This window comes from Lipotes vexillifer, unplaced genomic scaffold (genome assembly GCF_000442215.2).
Source record: "Lipotes vexillifer unplaced genomic scaffold, Lipotes_vexillifer_v1.1 scaffold422, whole genome shotgun sequence".
NCBI classification, from domain to species: domain Eukaryota; kingdom Metazoa; phylum Chordata; class Mammalia; order Artiodactyla; family Lipotidae; genus Lipotes; species Lipotes vexillifer.
The window spans coordinates 1,643,917-1,662,743 of record NW_006779087.1 but is presented as its reverse complement, the minus strand read 5'-3'; the positions used below and the strand labels follow the sequence as shown (position 1 = coordinate 1,662,743).

Here is an 18,827-nt window from a genome sequence, read left to right as displayed (position 1 = left end):
TTCCCTACATTGTATATTTTCAAATAGAAGACATCTGTAGGTGTGGTCTGACTAGTGGCTCTTAGGTAACATGCCTGCATCCATCCAGATATAAGGGAATCTGGGAATTTGAGTTTTGACTAGTACGTTCATTGGAGAGGCCTAACTCATAATATGGGCATTTCTGCAAATGTAGAAAGCTACTGAAGAATTGGGAGGTCCCAAATATGACAAAGAGATTAAGGCTAATATTTAACATACAAGATATATTATGCCACATATACTTAATTTATAAATAAATACCCAATATTGGGGAATTATGATTTAAAAAACTTAACTTTTACTTACTGATGGGATGTACTATTTCACTGAGCATTTAATAATGACTCAAAATAACTAACTAGATGCCTTTCAGCAGCATACTACCCATAAATCTGATGTCTCCCTTGCTAATGGTGCCAAGAATAATCAAAGTGTGAGGTCTTTGGCATATAGATGAGCAGTACTCCTGGGCATGTTTATATTTTTCTCCAGACTAGTTAAAAGTATACACTCTAAAAGCCATTAATGTACAGAAGAAGACATATACAAGAATGTATATTGCAGCCCTGACTCCATTAGTGAAAGACTGAAAATAACCTAAATATCCATCTATAAACAAATGGTTAAATAAAATGTAGTATATTTCATAACATAGAATACTGTAAAAGTTTTTAAAAAAAGGCCTACATACACTAATGTGGAAAGTGCTCCAAGGTATATTATTCAGTGAAAAAATTCAAGTTGCAAAACAATAAGCATTTTTGTTTTTATTCATATTAACAAACATAAAATCATTGTACAGATAAACATATTGGTATGTAAAAACAGAAAAGGTTTGGAAGGTTACTATTAACAAGAACTGGGGACTTCCCTGGTGGTGCAATGGTTAAGAATCCGCCTGTCAATGCAGGGGACATGGGTTTGAGCCTTGGTCCAGGAAGATCCCACATGCCGCAGAACAACTAAGCCCGTGCGCCACAACTACTGAAGCCCACGCACCCTAGCGCCTGTGCGCCGCAAGTAATGAGCCCACACACCCCCACAACTACTGAAGCCCACACACTCTAGGGCCTGTGTGCCACAACTACTGAGCCCGCGTGCTGCAACTACTGAAGCCCATGCATCTAGAGCCCGTGCTCCACAACGAGAAGCCACCGCAGTGAGAGGCCCGCACACCACAATGAAGAGTAGCCATTTCTCCGACTGGAGCAAGCCCGCCCACAGCAACAAAGACACAATGCAGGCAAAAAAAAAGAAAAAAAAAACAGTAGAACTGCAAACTAGTAAGAGATCTGCCAAACAGGGAAAAGGTACAAAAACAAGCACGAATAATTAATTGCAAAATGTCAATTTTAGGGAATTTCCTGGTGTCCAGTGGTTAGGATTCCACACTTCTACTGCAGGAGGCACGGGTTCAATCCTGGTCATGGAACTAAGATCCCGCATACTGCGCGGCATGGCCCCACCCCCACCCCCCGGCCAAAAAAAGTCAATTTTACCGGGAATTCCCTCGTGGTCCAGTGGTTAAGAATCCGCCTTCCAATGCAGGGGACACTGCTTTGATCCCTGGTCGGGGAACTAAGATCCCACCTGCTGCAGGACAACTAAGCCCACGTACCACAACTAGAGAGCCCACACACCGCAACTACTGACCCCGCGTGCCACAATCGGAGAGAAGCCTGTGCGTTGCAACTAAGACCCAATGCAGCCAAAAATAAAAATAAATATATTTTTTTAAATGTCAGTTTTACCTATTGAACTACTTAGTGCCATTCTGACAAGTATAAAAAGAAACAACTCACTGCTGTAATTCATATAGCTATGCTAAGAGTTGGCAATGTTTATCAAAAGCCTTAAAATTATATATTCTCTGGTCCAGAAATTCTACTTGTCAGATTTGCTCAAAAGAAATATATACAAAAATATAAATACAAAGATGTTCATCACAATTTTATAATAGTGAAAAATTAGAAACATTCAACTGCTATGGTCTGAACATCTGTGTAACTCCCAACTTCATATGTTGAAATCCTAATGCCCAATGTCATAGTACTGGGAGGTGGGGCCTTTGAGAGTTGCTTAAGTCATGAAAATGAATGAGATTAGTGCTCTTCTAAAAGAGATTCCACAGACCTCCCTAGTCCCTTCCACCACTGAGGACACAGTGAAAAGGCACTATCTATGAACCAGAAAACCCTCATGAAATACCAAATCTGTTGGCACCATGATCCTGGACTTCCCAGAAATAAATTTCTGTTGTTCATAAGCTACCTAATCTGTGATATTGTTATAGCAGCCCGAACAGAACAAGACACCAACAAGAGAGTGAGGACTTGTTCAGTAACTGTAGTCCAGCCACATACAGAATATCCTAGAGCCTTAAAACCAGATTGTATATAAAACTGATGAGACCTGAATAAGTTCTGCGGACTGTATCAATGTAAATTTGCTTGTCTTTACATCATACTATGGTTAAGCAAGGTGTTACTACTGGAGGGACCTGGGCAAAAAGTACACAGTACCACCCTGTACATTCTGGGGACAACTTCTTGTGAATCTATAATTATTTCAAAATAAAGTTTTTAAAAATGGAGAAAAAAATATAGAAGACATGGAAAATGTTCACATTTTGAAGACACTTGGAAAAACAGTAAAGCAAGTTGCTATCTTATAGAAATGATTCAAGTCTGTGAAATAATGCACAAGCACAGAAAAAAGTGGAGAGGGAATTCCCTGGTGGTCCAGCAGTTAGGACTCCATGCTTCCACTGAGGGGGCATAGGTTCGATCCCTGGTCTGGGAACTAAGATCTGCTTGCCGCATGGCACAGCAAATAAATAAACAAACAAATAAATAAGGTCATAACACCTTTGTAAAGCAATATGTCAATATTGATGTGAAAAACTTTTAAAACATTCACTATTTGGGCTACCACAGAGAATATTAGCCTAACAGCTTTATACATAAGAATGTCCTTTATAGAATTACTCAATATAAAGAAAATTTGGAAACTGAAAATGTCCATCAAAAAAACTTGATGTGGGGACTTCCTGGTAGTCCAGTGGGTAAGACTCCGAGCTCCCAATGCAGAGGGCCTGGGTTTGATCCCTGGTCAGGGAACTAGGTCCCACACACATGCCACAACTAAAGATCCTGAGTGCTGCAACAAAGACAATCTGGTTTTAAATTTTATAAATTTTTTTATTTATAAAAAAATAAATAATTTTTTTAATTGAAAAAAAATTAAAACGTTTATGTTTTCATACAACAAATAATCTTTAAAATGACACAATAATGAATCTAACAAGTCAGTTTAACGAGAACAAAGACTTAATTTTTCATTTAAATTCTAGATAACCATGTTTGACTCATCTTTTGACTAAGTTTAATAAAGAAGCCCATAAAAATCCTTATTAAAAAAAAATCCTTATCTCTCCCACAGAACTAGAAGTAAGCCCTTGAGGCTACAGTTATATAAAACATCTATTAAAGGATGTAAATTGTCCAAGTGCATGCTGAAACTATCTGCCAACATACACATATGCAGTATGTAAGCACAAAGATACTCTCAAATCACCACCAAAATATTCAAATTGTCAGTCCATAAAACTAACAGATCAACACCTCTATCTCTAAGCAATATATGCCATTATCGAATAAGCCAAAAGCAGTCCTTATGATTGACCCATTTTATGCCAGTTCCTATCTGGGGAAAGATACAAATGAAAGGAAAAAACAGAAACATAAATTTCTTGGCAAAATGATATCTTCTGGTCATAAGAGAGCAGTTTTAAGGTAATAGAACCAAGAGTTAGGAAAAAGTCACCATAAATATGGCAAAACCATCTCTTTGGTCATATATAACTGTTTGTTTTACTTACCTATTTACTATCAGAAACAGAAATCCCATGCCACTTAACCCTACAAATGCTGAAAAACAGAAATGAAGTATAGAAATTGATTAAACTTATTTGCCTCATGGCAGATCAATCATCCAGGTTTAATTTTTACATCTCCAATACTGAGAGGACAACACCACAGGCACTTTAAAAAAAAGTGGGGTGGAATTCCCTGGCGGCCCAGCGGTTATGATTCTGCAATTCCACTGCAAGGGGCACAGGTTCAATCCCTGATCAGGGAACTAAGATCCCACAAGCTGCAAGGCACAGCCGCCCTCCACCCCCCAAAAAATATAAACACCTGTCATTTCATCCAGCATGAAACTTCAGAGTCCTACCAGAAGATACTTAGGGGCATTTTATAGTAAGTAAAAATGAAAAATGGGAATTTTTCACCCATTCTGACAAAGAAGGATAACTAACATTTATGGAACACTTAACTCATCTTCATAACAACTACATTTAAATTCTATCATCTACATTTTGTAGATAAGGAAAACCTTACATTACCTAAAGGTAATCTGCCCAAGGCTGCACAGCTAATAAAGACAGAGCCAGAATTTGAACCTAGGCACTCTGCAGAGTCTGCCACTATACTACAGTTGCCTTAGAGAAAACTTTAAGACAAGCTACATACTATTTAAGGAATATTACAAATCTCCTCACCAAGTCTGTAAAACAGTCCCTGGCCCCAGTTCCACCTACAGTGTCTAACAATACAGAAGAAATGGATATAGAAAATAGACACCAGATAAGAACTAGAGTACCCAGGGCAGAAGTCAATTCAGCTCTGCAATGATTTCTATCTTAGGGCCATGGTACAGCTAACTTTCAGCTATAAAAAAAAAAAAAATGGTAAGATCCATGGTAATTTGTGCAATAAAATTTACCCCCTATTACAAAGCACTTATCCTAACTTGAATTATTTTGTCTGCAAGCTCCACAATGGCAGTGACCTTGTCTATGGTTTACTCTTCTCTAGCACCTTGAACAGTAACTAGCACACAGGAGACCAATAATAAAACTTATATGCTGTATGAGAGTTTCTTAAACTTTACTGTGCATAAGAATCATCTAGGGATCTTGATAAAATGCAGATTCTGATTCAGCAGTTCAGGGATAGGGCTAGAGAGTTTGTATTCTAACAAGCCCTGGGTAAAGAAGTTACTGAGGCTCACACTTTGAATAGCAAGGTAACTGGACCAACCTAAGTCATTTGCCAAATGGTCAAAAATCAGGATTCACTTACTCCACACCTGGAAGGAAATCTTCAGTTTATTCATCAATAAAAGTATTACTGCTGATCCTCTAATATCAGAGGGAAAGACAAGTTCCCCAAATTCCCACTTCCTCAGTCAGATGACAGATGATGAGTGCTTAAAACTCTGGGGGAGGGCTTCCCTGGTGGCACAGTAGTTAAGAATCCACCTACCAATACAGGAGACACGGGTTCGAGTCCTGGTCCGGGAAGATACCACATGCTGTGGAGCAACTAAGCCCGTGCGCCACTACTGAAGCCTGTGCACCTAGAGCCCGTGCTCCGCAAGGAGAAGCCACCGCAATGAGAAGTCTGCGCACCGCAATGAAGAGAAGCCCCCACTCGCCGCAACTAGAGAAAGGCCGAACGCAATGAAGACCCAATGCAGTCAAAAAGAAAAACAACAACCTTTGGGGGAGTCATGGATCGACCTGAAGACATAATCAAAATTAGACTTCTTTCTAAAAAGTTCTACATATGAGATTCATGATCACCTTATTGTTAAAGACTAAGAACCCGATTAATAGATATTTAGCATTTAAACAGTCCTCAAAATACCAAGTCATTTTACTTCAAATTGGTCATCTGATAAAGCCAATAGCTAACTATACAAATGAACTCAAAAAACCTCAAACCTCAAATATCAGTACTAAATATCAAAATACTCCTTTTCAAAAAAGGGCACCTTTTAATTCCTAGTGTGTATAGCCAAGTCAGCAAACCGTTTGTTACGAAAACTGAAATGAGATATTTCATAAGTATATGTGAAAGCAGCAACTCACTTATGTTTATTATGTACCAGACACTAAATGCTTTACATTGACTGTCAATCCTCTTAACAACCCTTTGAGATAGATAATAATTATAATATCTCATATATTAGTATTATCCTCAATTTACAGATAAGGAAACTGAGAAACACAAGTTAAACAACTTGCCCAAAGTCATACAACTAGAAAGTTGCCTAACCTGAGCAGGCAGCCTGGCCCCAGAGTCCATGTTCTTAACCATTCTTTTATGCAACCTTTCATATAAATGTATCTTATTATTACTCAATCACTGCCCTCCTATTTTTTTCCTTCCTCCAACTCAAAACGATAGAATAACCCTATTTCCCTTGGCTTGCTCAACTGCAAATTTTTGTAAATCCTATAAATTTACATTTCCCATAGCCAATTCAACAACAAATACTTTAGTACCAATTTAGTACACTATCTTCCCTTGTTAATGATATGGAAAAACAACAACCAGCCAACAAGCACACAGTAAATCTCTGATCTCCTCTGAAAAATTATCATACAAACCAGGACATTTTTGAGAATAAAATGGGGTGTGACATCTGTTCCAGAAAACAGGTGTACACTATGACTGTCCAGGACAAAATGGGAGATATGGTCACTCTACCCATTTTGTAGTTTGCACTACCTAGTGGTATGAAATACTGGCCAACTATGTACTATACAAACCCTGGATTACTCCTGACTTTTCTGCCATGACAGAGAAAATACTTTTCTCTTCCCTCAGTAATATATAAATCAAACAAAACTTAATTCCTCATCCTTGGCTCTATGCCTATGTTCATACCATACTCCTAGTAATATTCATCTAAAGTACGCCTCTGTCTTTAATTTAGAGCCAGTCGTTTATAAATACAGAGATATTTTCTGAACTAAAGATTGGTTCAAATGTCCAGACAAGGCAATAGACAAGAGGAAACATGAGTACGTGATATTCAAGTTTCTTTTCCTTACATTTACTTACACTTATACATTAGAAAAAATATTTTTTTCCACAAGAGCAAATATAAAGTGCCGATTTGCACTTTATCATTTGTATTTCTTTAAATCTTGCATATAAATGAGTCTAAATTTTAACAGTCCGCAAGCTTCATTCTCATTTTAAAAGTTTTATTTGCCCAATTGATAATATACTCAAACTATAAAAAATTTAAAGTAAGGTAATTAGCCTGTCTGGCTTACAGCAAATCAATAACAATGCTGGGATTCAAACTCAAAGTTATACGTCTCTTAAATCAGTGCTATCTCACAGTAGCTTTTGCAATTAATAGTGCTACTATCATGTAGCTTTAATAAATTTCCCAGAAATACTTGCTGTGATGATCAAATGATAGCGTCTGTCAAGCCTTTACCTATACTGTATTACAAACAAGGCTTAATACATAAGCACCATGAACACAGGGCTTCCTTCCCTGGTGGTGCAGTGGTTGAAAATCTGACTGCCAATGCAGGGACACGGGTTTGATCCCTAGCCCGGGAAGATCCCACATGCCGCGGAGCAACTAAGCCCGTGCGCCGCAACTACTGAGCCTGTGCTCCAGAGCCCATGAGCCACAACTACTGAGCCTGTGCTCCAGAGCCCATGAGCCACAACTACTGAAGCCCACGCACCTAGAGCCCGTGCCCCACAACTAGAGAAGCCACCGCAATGAGAAGCCTGTGCACTGCAACGATGGCCGCCACTAGAGAAAGCCCGCGGACAGCAACAAAGACCCAACACAGCCAAACAAAACAAAAAAGAAAACAAAAAAACCCACCATGAACACAACCTAAACTGTCAGAAGAATCATTCTCAAATTACAGATAGGAAGTTGAGGATCAAAAAAAGTTGTCACTTGCCTCAGGTCATAGCTAACATTTGAACCCAGGATTCCAAAACCCTTACAGAAAATCATAGTGCAAAACACAAAAGTTTACAATGTTTTCAAGACTGGAAACCTCCCCCAAGAATTAAACTTTAAAGAAAACACAACTTAAGCAAAACACAGACTATAGGAACAATAAATTAAAATCCTACAAGCACTATCAGAGCTAAAGAGTCACTTTCCATTTTCACTTAAGGATATTCGAAGTGGAAGTTTAAAAAGAATTTTTTTAAGACTGCACAATGATAGCTGCATTCATTTCCTAACTTCCTCTACTTTCCACTCCTCTGCAGGACAGACACAGACCCCATCTCTACCTACAGGGTCTAAATCTTTTTTTAAGCTCCTAGGGAGAGACCAAAATTACAGATTTCAAATGTTCATGTCTAGTACTAAAGATCACTTCCATTAGCTGAGAAGTAATATGGAGCTGACAGACAGCCTGAATTGATAGAAAATAGTTGAATATCAATATTTCTAGTTACTGGTTTTTCACATACTGTAATTTGAAGCACCATGAGGCACTTTTACATCTTTATATTCACTTCTGGGCATTTTATTCCACTTTTCACACTTCGAAAATAATTTCTACTTCATTTTCAGCCCATTATATTTGAAAATATTTCTTTGAAAATGTTTATCCATTTTAAAACTCTGTATCCAGCTCCAATAAATATTCCAAAATCAAATTGTTCAAAAATCACTCAGCTATTCACTTATTTATAATTCTTCTTGGCAATAATTTCACAATTCGTTAAGGCACTTTCTTCTTTTCAGTCATTTTTGAAAAATCATTTCAACTAAGTCATACCTAATAACTTTTTATAAATATGTGATTATTTAAGCTAATGGGAAAAAACTGAGTACTATACTTGAGGTAAAAGGCACAATACTTCCCATGATTACTGAAATATAAAATTAATGAAAAATTATCTAGGCAAATATCTCACTTATTTCAGATTCTAAAGCTAACCTAAAATTTAAAAGCGTTATCACCTAAAAAAGCAGGAAACTTTAGAAGTCAGATAAATTACTTTTAAAATTGTATAAGATCTGGGGGAAGAGGGATTTACTGTTTAATGTGTACAGAGCTTCAGTTTTGCAAGATGAAGCTTCTGGAGATGGATGGTGGCAATGGTTGCATTAACAATGTAAATGTACTTAATACCACTGAACTGTACATTAAAAATGGTTAAGATGATACATTTTGTTATGTGTATTTTACCATAATTAAAAATAATTTTTAAAAATTATGTGAGAGTATGCATCCTAGGGTGCATAAAAGTCACCGCTACCTAAATAAGTAGTTATAAGTATTCATATTTAGGGAAAAACTCAAATAGAGACAGAAATCCAATTAAAACATTGCCAAACAACTAGAGCAGACATAATTGGCTGGAAATACTGGAGGGGGAAAATGATCTGAAAAATGAATAAAATACTGGCAAACCATAAAAACACGAAAAGATTGCAAACTGCCTCCTTGGCGCTCAAAAACTTAACTCGCTAGCAGCCAGAAGAACACAGCAAATTGCTGTTTCAAACTTTCAGAATTTTTTGTAGCCGAATTTATGTTGGAACATGTTTGACAATTTGGTATATTATCCAAACGTTTTTACCTCTTCCCAGAGAGACAGACACGGTATGTGTCTCCTTCAGAACAGAGGTGAGATAAAAACAATAAAACTACTGAAGTCAGTATAGCCCTTTGTCTGCAAGACCAAGTTTTAAAAAAGTTACATCTAAGTATTACCTAAAATAGGATTCCTAGTCTGCCTATAGATTTCTATTGCAGTATACTGCAATTTAGAGTTCTAATTCCACCTTCAATATTCACTAGCTGTATGATCTTGGGCAAGTTTCTAAAATTTTCTGTGCCTTCGTTTCTTTAATCTCTAAAATGGTGATAATAATGCTACTTACCTCATAGATAGGTTTGAGTTGATGTATATAAATGTATACATGCAAAAAGACTTAACAGGCCTGACATATCAATAGTGAGCACAATTCATGAGAACACTATTATTAAATTATTATCATTATCTATCCCACTGATTCCAGTTATAAACTAGTTAAGCTGGGGTCTCTCCAGAAAAATGCACACAAATAAAAGATTTTGAACACAGCTGCAGAGGACTCATCAATTCCAGATTAGAGAAGTCCTACCAAAGCAACTTAGTTGGTAGTAAAGTGGTTATTAACCTCCCTCATGCCATGGACCTCTTCAGTAGTCCAATTAACCTATGAATCTCTTCTCAGAATGTTTTTAAGTATATGAAATAAACAGAACTACAAAAAATCAATTATAGTATAGTTATAAAAGTATTTTAAAATTTCTAATTTAGTAATAAATGTTTCTTTACAAGTGCATTAAACAAGACTTTTTTTTACATATAATAAGGAGCAATGCGGGTAAACAACATTTCAAGGTATCTGCAAAAACTGTAATATGATATGAAAACACTTCTCTTGTTGCATCCATTGAAATGTCAAGAACTTTTAATTCTCTTCAATTCTAGATTTCAATTAGAAGCTAGTGAAAATAAACAGGCAAATTTTTTTTTTCCTCAACCAAGTTCACGGACTTCCTCAATTCCATCTAGGAACCCAGATTAAGAACCCCTGGCTTATTGGAAAGTAAGTGCAAAAATAAGTTTTGGAGTCAGTGACTTATGTTCTAGAAGCCAGACTTCAGACTTTAGTCCCCACATTATTTACACCTGAATGACCTTAGACATCAAACTTCTGAGCTTTGGTTCCCTCATTTAGAATAATTCCTACATCATGAGGTTACAAGGACTGAATATTAGTTAACAAAATGCCAAAAGACCAGTATGTTATATTTGATTGATTTTAATACCATATAATTAGACCCAAATATTTAATGCCATTGTTAATTTTCAGTAAAACTCATTATATGTGAAAAATTTAAAACCACATACATACTGATTTACAAAGAAAATGATTAATGGAAATATTAACTATATGTAACATTTTAGTAAGAGCTATGATTTGGCTTCAGAATGACCTGTATCTAAATCCCAGGTCCACTACTTTAGTCTTACTAAGTTAAACTCTCCACCTCAGTTTCCTCATCTATAGAACACTGCAAGGTTGTTTTAGAAACAGGAGGATCTAGCTTAAACGGTCAATAAATGGAGTTATTATTAAAGTTCACATTTTAACAAAGCCAAAGCAATCAATTTGGACCTCAAAAGTTTATTCTGGAATTCATGTTTATACAACTACAACTTCACAGTCCTTTGCCCGGCAAAACACATACACACTTAAAACCTGCAGCATTTGCTTGGCATAACATTCCTAACACAAACTGGCACTGCTTAAAATCAGATATGATTTCTTATTCTGCCCAAGGAAAACAACGAGGATAAAAAACGATCAACAGAATGGATTCAATAATTTTAAATCTTTTCATGATTTACTTGGAATCTTTACTACCAAGGTTGGACTACTCTATAAGGTAGCTGTCTCTTTAAAACCCAATATAAAGATATCAAATTTATCAGCTACATATTGTCGGTTAGATTAAAAATAAAAAAGGCAGAAGCATGTGTCTACTTTATGCCGGAATACTATGGATTAAGATCCCCCCCCACACGTCCGTCAGAAAAAAAACCCGCCATAGACTGGCTCCCAATCCATTATACAACCTGTAAATTCCTTCCCTCATTGAAAAGATGCTTTTTGTGGGCATAGTTAACAAGTGCCAAGCTGCGAAGTTGCAGCTTTGCTGGTTTGACGTTTTCACAATGCAAGAACAATATGATCTGGAATCTACTCAAAGCATTAGCCAGGCAGTCAGCTGATGCTCACTGCACACAAGAGAAAGACAGAAATAAGAGAAACTGAACCTCGTATTTGTGTAAAACAGGTATCCACTACGTTTTAAAGCTAAAATAGGCCAACAGCAGATGTTCCAGTTAAAGTAATAAAAGTATTTCCATTGTTAAATAACAATTTAAATAAAAAACAAACAACCGACTTTCCCCGAACTAGGTTTCGCTCGTTCTTGGAATTTTCCTTGATAAAGGGCTCTTATCCGTTCATAAAATCAGCCCCTCACCACGGAGCGCCTGCCTGAGTTAACTTTATATAGCCAAACCCTACTGGCTTCTCCTCCGTTCACAGTAACTCGCTTGCCACCCACAGAACGTTCCAGAGATCTAGGGACGGGGACCAAACAAAATTTGGTGGGGGTTGCTAAACAGAGGCTTTCAACTTTCTTTCCCAAACACTTCTACCGAATTTCACCTTCCTGCCTCCGCAGCCCCACATGTTGCTCGCCTGCTCCCAGAGGGCCGCGCGAGGCCTCGGTTCACCCCGGAACGCGCCCACCTGATTACCCTTTTCTCCGCAGACTCCACCCTCCCCGCCCCCCTCCCCCCCCCTCGCTCGCCTCCTCTAGAAGGTCCATATGGGACGCTTTCCCCTTCCTCCGATCCTCACGCCGCACCAGAGAAGCCTCGATACTCCACCTTTGGTTCTCCCCCGCCACGGCGCTCGCCTCTCACAGCCTCCTAAAGTGCTGCGAGCGCGCAAAGCGGAGCCGCGGGCCTGCACGGCCCAGGTGCTGTGTCAGCCTATCTGCCGGTTCCGCGCCGTGTACGGCCTGGAAAGTCACATGGCGCTGGGACCGGCCGGCGCCTTCACACTCCTGCTCTCCTCAGAGCAGGACGAGAATCCCAAGTCCACTCACCTCCACGAAGAGCAACATGACTTTCTCCGCTCGGCCCAATCGTTCTCGCCGACGCGACTCCAACTGGCTTACAGGCCGGAGCCCCAATAGCTAGGATAAGGACACTCGCCTGGCCCCTCCACCCGGCAGCGGACCCGGCTCCTCCCCCGCCGTCAGCCGCTGCGGCCTGACCCGCCCAGTCCCACCTCCCTTGAAACAGCAACTGTTTCCGGCTCTAGAAAACAATTGCTTCCGGGAGAAGAGAAAATCCTCGGCGCGCTCAACTTTTGCGCTACCTTTTCCAGCCGCAGAATGGACTGTACTATCATGTGGCCGGGGGGAGAGGGGGCGGGGGAAGCTATCAGAGGAAGGCACCATTCTGTGCTACGGGAGTATGTAAAAAGTTTACAGGCTCATTTTATTCCTGGCGAAACGGATAGTTACCATGGCCATAATAACTCCGCAGTTCTCGTGGCCCAAGACCTAGATCTGATAAAAAGCCGAGCTTGTGCAAAATGTACTGAAAAACAACCAGCCCTGCCGAAAAGGCGGCGGCTCTCAGGGAAAAAGTAGAGAAGGGAAAAAAGCAGCAGTAATAATAAATATATTAACAGCAACTGCTGTACATTAAAGGCCTACTACATGCCTGGCACTATTCTAAGTATTTTACGTGAATTAATCTAAACAATCCAACGCAATAATACTATTATCCCTATTTTACAGTTGAAGGAGCTCTCTAGAACACACTTTGCCCCAAGTTCCCTTGAATTAGGTACCCACATCTCTGCTCAATATAATCCTATTCGGTAGTACTTAGCCTGGAGAGCCTCTTCATTGATGTTCTGACATTAACTCAAATGAAATACAACAAAAAATTTTTTTAATTATCTTTATAATTTTCTGTTAGATGATCCAAAATCCTTATTATCTTTAGCAACACTTACTAGGATTTATCCCTCCCTTATCAGTCCCACTTCTATATCCTAGCTCTGACACTCATCGTTTGAAACAGTCATGTCTTGATCTTCTCCAATGGATTTTTTTCTATTCTATTATTTCAAAAAATCTTCCTAAATTGAAGGTTTCATTTTTACCAAACTGCTATTATTTGCTTTCAAGACCTTACCATTCTGATGCTATGTAATCTCCCTTAACCTCAAATGAATCCCTTCATTTTTCATTTAGATACCAAATTAATTTCCCCTTTGAATTGCTGGTATTTCTGTCCCATACTCTCCTACTCTGATCTGCAGTAAACTCAACATTACCTCATCTCAATTAAACCAGTCTCCTTACTTTTTCCCTGAAATAACAAACTCTGCACTCACCTCCAAAGACATGGCTCACTGAAAAGCCTATCTGAAATGCCTTCATTTTTCAGTCAGTCTTCTCTCTCCATAAGGTTCTCCCAAAGACTCTGCTCCTCACAGGTCTCTTCTTCATGTCCCTTGTTAGCACTTGAATATTATATTCTATCTTAAATTTTTTTTGTTGTTTTTTAGTTTCTTCACAGGTCCCTATCATATATTTTTCACAGTCTAGTATAATGGTAGCCACATAGTAGTATCTCAACAAATGCTTGTCAGATTGAAGAGATTTTAAAATTTGCTTTAAAAAGCCTTCATTTCCAGTTGCTGATGAATTCCATGCTGCATAAAAAAAATATGAAGGAGAGAGAGAGCACAATAATACTAAATTAGTTTTGTTGACAAGTATGTAGGCTGCTTTGTGAATGCCCACTAGGGTAAGCAATATAAAGAAATCAAGAGAAATTAACAGTTATTTAAGGATCTCACAATATAGTATTATTATCAACAAAGTAATTTAATAGATTAATTGATTATGTTGAGAAATGCTGGGTAATGATAGATATTTTAATGAAAACTCACATTTACATAAATAAATAATTCTCCTTAAATGTGGCCCTTTCAGAAAATATTATGAACTTCCTTGAATAAATAGACTTAATTGTGATTTATAGGAAAGGAGGGAGTGATATTTTATGACTGGGGGGAGGGTGCAGTCTAACAATAAAAGAAAGTATTCTGGGACTTAGAAAAGTTTCCATGAGGAGAGGACTTTTAAACTATAATGAATATCCAAATTTTAGACAGTTTCCATGGAGGTACTGAGGAAGAATATGCCAAATGTTAGATAAAGAAACCTTAAGTACCGCATCTGGTTTTGAGAGGTTCACCAACTGGTGGATAGAAACAAATAATAAATAGTTACACTCAATGAGATAAGTGCTATAATACAAAGTTTACAAAATGATTTGGGAACACAGGGGAGGGAGTAATTTAGACAACAGGATCTTAGAAGGGAAAATATTTAACTTGCTCTTACATATTGACTGATATTTTAAAAAGACAATTACATTATGATCCCCTGTATCCCTTTCTCTGAAGGATTGAAACAAATTGTTTAAATTTACAAGTTTACAACAAGCACTCAACATAGGACTAAGTTACAATAAGGACTCAACATAGGAAGTTCTCATAGAGAAATTGTTATACATCCACAATTTATATAAAATCTAAAACATACAAAATGATATTACATAGTTTATGAACACATACACCTGCAGTAAAACTGTATAAACAGAGACTAGACACAAATACATCAAATTCATGCTTGTTATGGCCCTCTGAAAAGGGAAAAACAGGAAAGAAGGAGTCTGGGGAGAACACCAAAGGGGACTTCAACTTTATCTCTAATGCTTTCTTTTATTTAAAAATATCTGAAGCAAATATGACAAAATGTTAATATCTGTTCACCTGGCTATTTGTTATATTTCTTTCTATACTTTTCACATTTTTTTAAATTAAAAAATAATCTACACAACCAACAAAACCATCTGTCCTTTTAATTGCTCTAGTGTCCTAAATCCTTTCACCACCTCTACAATCAGAGGAGCTGCCCAAAGTACTCTTCTTTCAGTTAGAAAGCAGCCTCTAAGCGTTCCCTTCAATTTCCCAGCCAACTACAGAACGTCAAAGCCTTCTTCAATCAGACTTCTTGAAAAAATGAGCCACTAGGCAGTGCAAAGAGTGTGATCTTCATCCAAATACTATCTTCCAAGTTACTACAAGTCTAGGAAAAGTTGAAGGGCAGCTGAGGAAGTTGTAACACAATTATTCCACTACAAGCTTAAACATTCTTAAGCAAAACCTCAGGAGGAGAGAAGAACCAGAAGTTACATTTGATACACTGGATCTTGAATTCTAACACCTAGATTTTAAGCTCATTTAAAGCAGGGCTATACCTTCTATTTCTTTTAGCGTTCCTGTTGTCTATTCTTTCCTTCCCTCCCTCCCCGCTTCACCCGCTACCATCACAGCATATAGAATGCCTAATTCTCTGCATATAGTAAGCACTCTTCAAATGTTTGAGTCAATGATAACGTCACAATGGGTCTATTATGACATCACCCAGACTGAAACACCACGGCTAGTATCAGGGTACACCACAACCTCTGGGAGCAGGAAAAGCCTCTTCTAGCTTCGCTGTGGACGGCTTTATTAGCATTTGCCTATATTCTGTGAAAAACGAAGAAATAAAAGAAAATCACTCAACTTCCAAAACGTTTATCCAGATGCCAACCGAGATAGACAGTGAATAGGAAGGAGAAAAAGAAGCTTTGGATTTCACCATAATGTACAAAAATGTCCGTGATAGATCAGAGGTCCCTAAGCTTGAGATCCCATTTACAGTACAGGATGTCATCACTAGGATTGAGCAAGCACAGCTCCATCGAGCCAGAGAGGTAGGTAGTAAATGAAAAGTTTATAGATTGCAACTTTCTTTTTTAAACTTTCCATGACCAGCTACATTTTTTTTTTAAGGATTCACTTTATTTTCATGACATTTGACTGTTTGAGGTCACATTGATTTCAAATGACGATTTCACCTGACTGTGGATAACAAGCTCCAATTCTACATTAATTCCTTTCACTTCCATATCAGAGATAATCAGGCTTTTTAAGAAACAAATCACAGGGTTTCCCTGGTGGCGCCTGCCGATGCAGGGGATATGCGTTCGTGCCCCGGTCCGGGAAGATCCCACGTGCTGTGGAGCGGCTGGGCCCGTGAGCCATGGCCGCTGAGCCTGCGTGTCCGGAGCCTGTGCTCCGCAACGGGGGAGGGGAGAGGCCACAACAGTGAGAGGCCCGCATACCGCAAAAAAAAAAAAAAAAGAAAGAAATCACATGTGTTATTGAGTGATTGTGATAGAAAAATTTAAATCTATAGCTAATATTGGTATCTAATTTTAGTCAATAGTTTTAATCTGTTCTCTACTGAGCTTTTATCAAATACTTATTAACAAGAAGAAATGTGAATGAGTTCTAGCTCCTTTTCTTTCTTTCCCCTGAACACTTCATGGAAGAGGGGTTTATTGGCCAAGAGAAATCCAAAGACAATACATTTTCTCTTATGTATTCTTCTAGGAGTTTTATACTTTTGGATTTTACATTTAGGTCTATGATCCATTTTGTCTTAATCTTTGTATATGATATCAGATATGGATTGAGGTTCTTTTTTTTTTTTAACAATTATTCTAGCTCTGTTTGTTGAAAAGACTACCCTTTCTCCATTAAATTGCATTTACACCTTTACTGAAAATCAGTTGATCATATATGTGTGAGTTAATGTAGTCTCTAGTCTGTTCTCTTGATTTATTTGTCTATCTTAATGCCAATACCACAGTGTCTTTTTTTTTTCAATTTATTTATTTTGGGCTGCGTTGGGTCTTTGCTGCTGCGCTCGGCTTTCTATAGTTGCGGCGAGCGGGGGCTACTCTTCATTGAGGTGTGCAGGCTTCTCACTGCGGTGGCTTCTCTTGTCGCAGAACACGGGGTCTAGGCGTGCAGACTTCAGTAGTTCTGGTTCGCGGGCTCTAGAGTGCAGGCTCAGTAGTTGTGGCACATGGGCTTAGTAGCTCAGCGGCATGTGGGATCTTCCTGGACCAGGGCTCGAGCCCACGTCCCCTGCATCGGCAGACAGATTCTTAACCACTGTGCCACCAGAGAAGTCCCGCAATACCACAGTATCTTGATTACTGAGGTTTCATAATAATTCTTGAAATCATGTAGTTTTAATTCCTAAACTTTGTTCTTTTTCAATTGTGCCCAACTTCTCTCATCTTCCTTTTACTTCCTTTTCCTCTTCTTGGGCTTTTCTCTCAAGACTCAAACATTCATAATCTGAAACCTGTCTTTGAGACTTCCCTGATGGCACAGTGGTTAAGAATCCACCTGCCAATGCAGGGGGCATGGGTTTGAGCCTCGGTCCGGTAAGATCCCACATGCCACGGAGCTACTAAGCCCGTGTGCCACAACTACCGAGCCTGCGCTCTACAGCCCGCGAGCCACAACTACTGAGCTCACATGCCACAACTACTGAAGCCCGCACACCTAGAGCCTGTGCTCTGCAACACAAGAAGCCACCACAGTGAGAAGCCCGGGCACCTCAACGAAGAGTAGCCCCCGCTCGCTGCAACTAGGGAAAGCCCATGCACAGCAAGACCCAAAGCAGCCAAAAATAAATAATAAATAAATTTACTTTAAAAAATAAAAACTGTCTTTATCCACACTGCTTTCTCCCTTTGCTTTTCCATAGGATATTTAGAATCAGTCTGTCAAATACTATTGGGGAAAAAAAAAAGCCTACTGGTATTTTGACTGGGAATGTGTTGAATTTGTAGATCAATTTGGGGAGAATTGAAATCTTAACAATATTGAGTCTCTGACCCTTGAATATAGCATATCTCTCCATTTATTTAGGTCTAATTTTTCTCAGAAGTGCTTTGCATATCTTTTGTCAGATTTATCCCCAAGTAGTTCATATTTTTTATATTATTGTAAATAGTATTGTTCCTTAATTTCTATTCTCGATTGTTCACAACTAACAAAGAAATACAATAAATTTTTGTATATTGATCTTGTATACTGAAACCTAATTTATTAGTTCTCATAGATATTCTTTGTACAGTCTTTGGATTTTCTACATAGACAATCCTGTCATATACTAATAGAGGCAGTTTTATTTCCTCCTTTCATATCTCTGTGCACTTAAACTTGGTCCTTGACTCATTGGTTAGGCTAGGACCTCCAATATCAAGTTGAATAAAAGTGATGAGACATCCTTGCTTTGTTCTTGATGTTAGGCTTTAGGGGAAAGCATTCAGTCTTCTACCATTAAGTATGATAGCAGCTGCATATATTTTATGGCTCTTTATCAAGTTGGGAAATTCCTTCTTACCCTAGTTTGGTGAGTTTTTTTTTTTTTTTTT

At 38.3% G+C, this 18,827-nt stretch overlaps 2 protein-coding genes across 3 annotated transcripts in view; one reads left to right on the top strand and one right to left on the bottom strand.

The window, feature by feature from the left end:
* Nucleotides 1-12,656, bottom strand: part of LARP4 (La ribonucleoprotein 4) — a 62,532-nt gene extending 49,876 nt beyond the window's left edge. The window contains exon 1 of one of the 2 annotated variants that reach the window (XM_007452295.1): nucleotides 12,557-12,656. In XM_007452295.1, coding sequence (XP_007452357.1) covers nucleotides 12,557-12,574 — 18 coding nt within the window. In that variant the 5' untranslated portion in view covers nucleotides 12,575-12,656. The remainder of the gene's footprint in view (nucleotides 1-12,556) is intronic. The other variant, XM_007452294.1, reaches the window with a different exon arrangement.
* Nucleotides 12,657-16,190: 3,534 nt separating this feature from the next.
* The window catches only part of FAM186A (family with sequence similarity 186 member A), an 88,684-nt gene continuing 86,047 nt past the window's right edge, over nucleotides 16,191-18,827 (top strand). Inside the window, 1 exon segment of the mRNA XM_007452354.1 lies at nucleotides 16,191-16,301. Coding sequence (XP_007452416.1) covers nucleotides 16,191-16,301 — 111 coding nt within the window.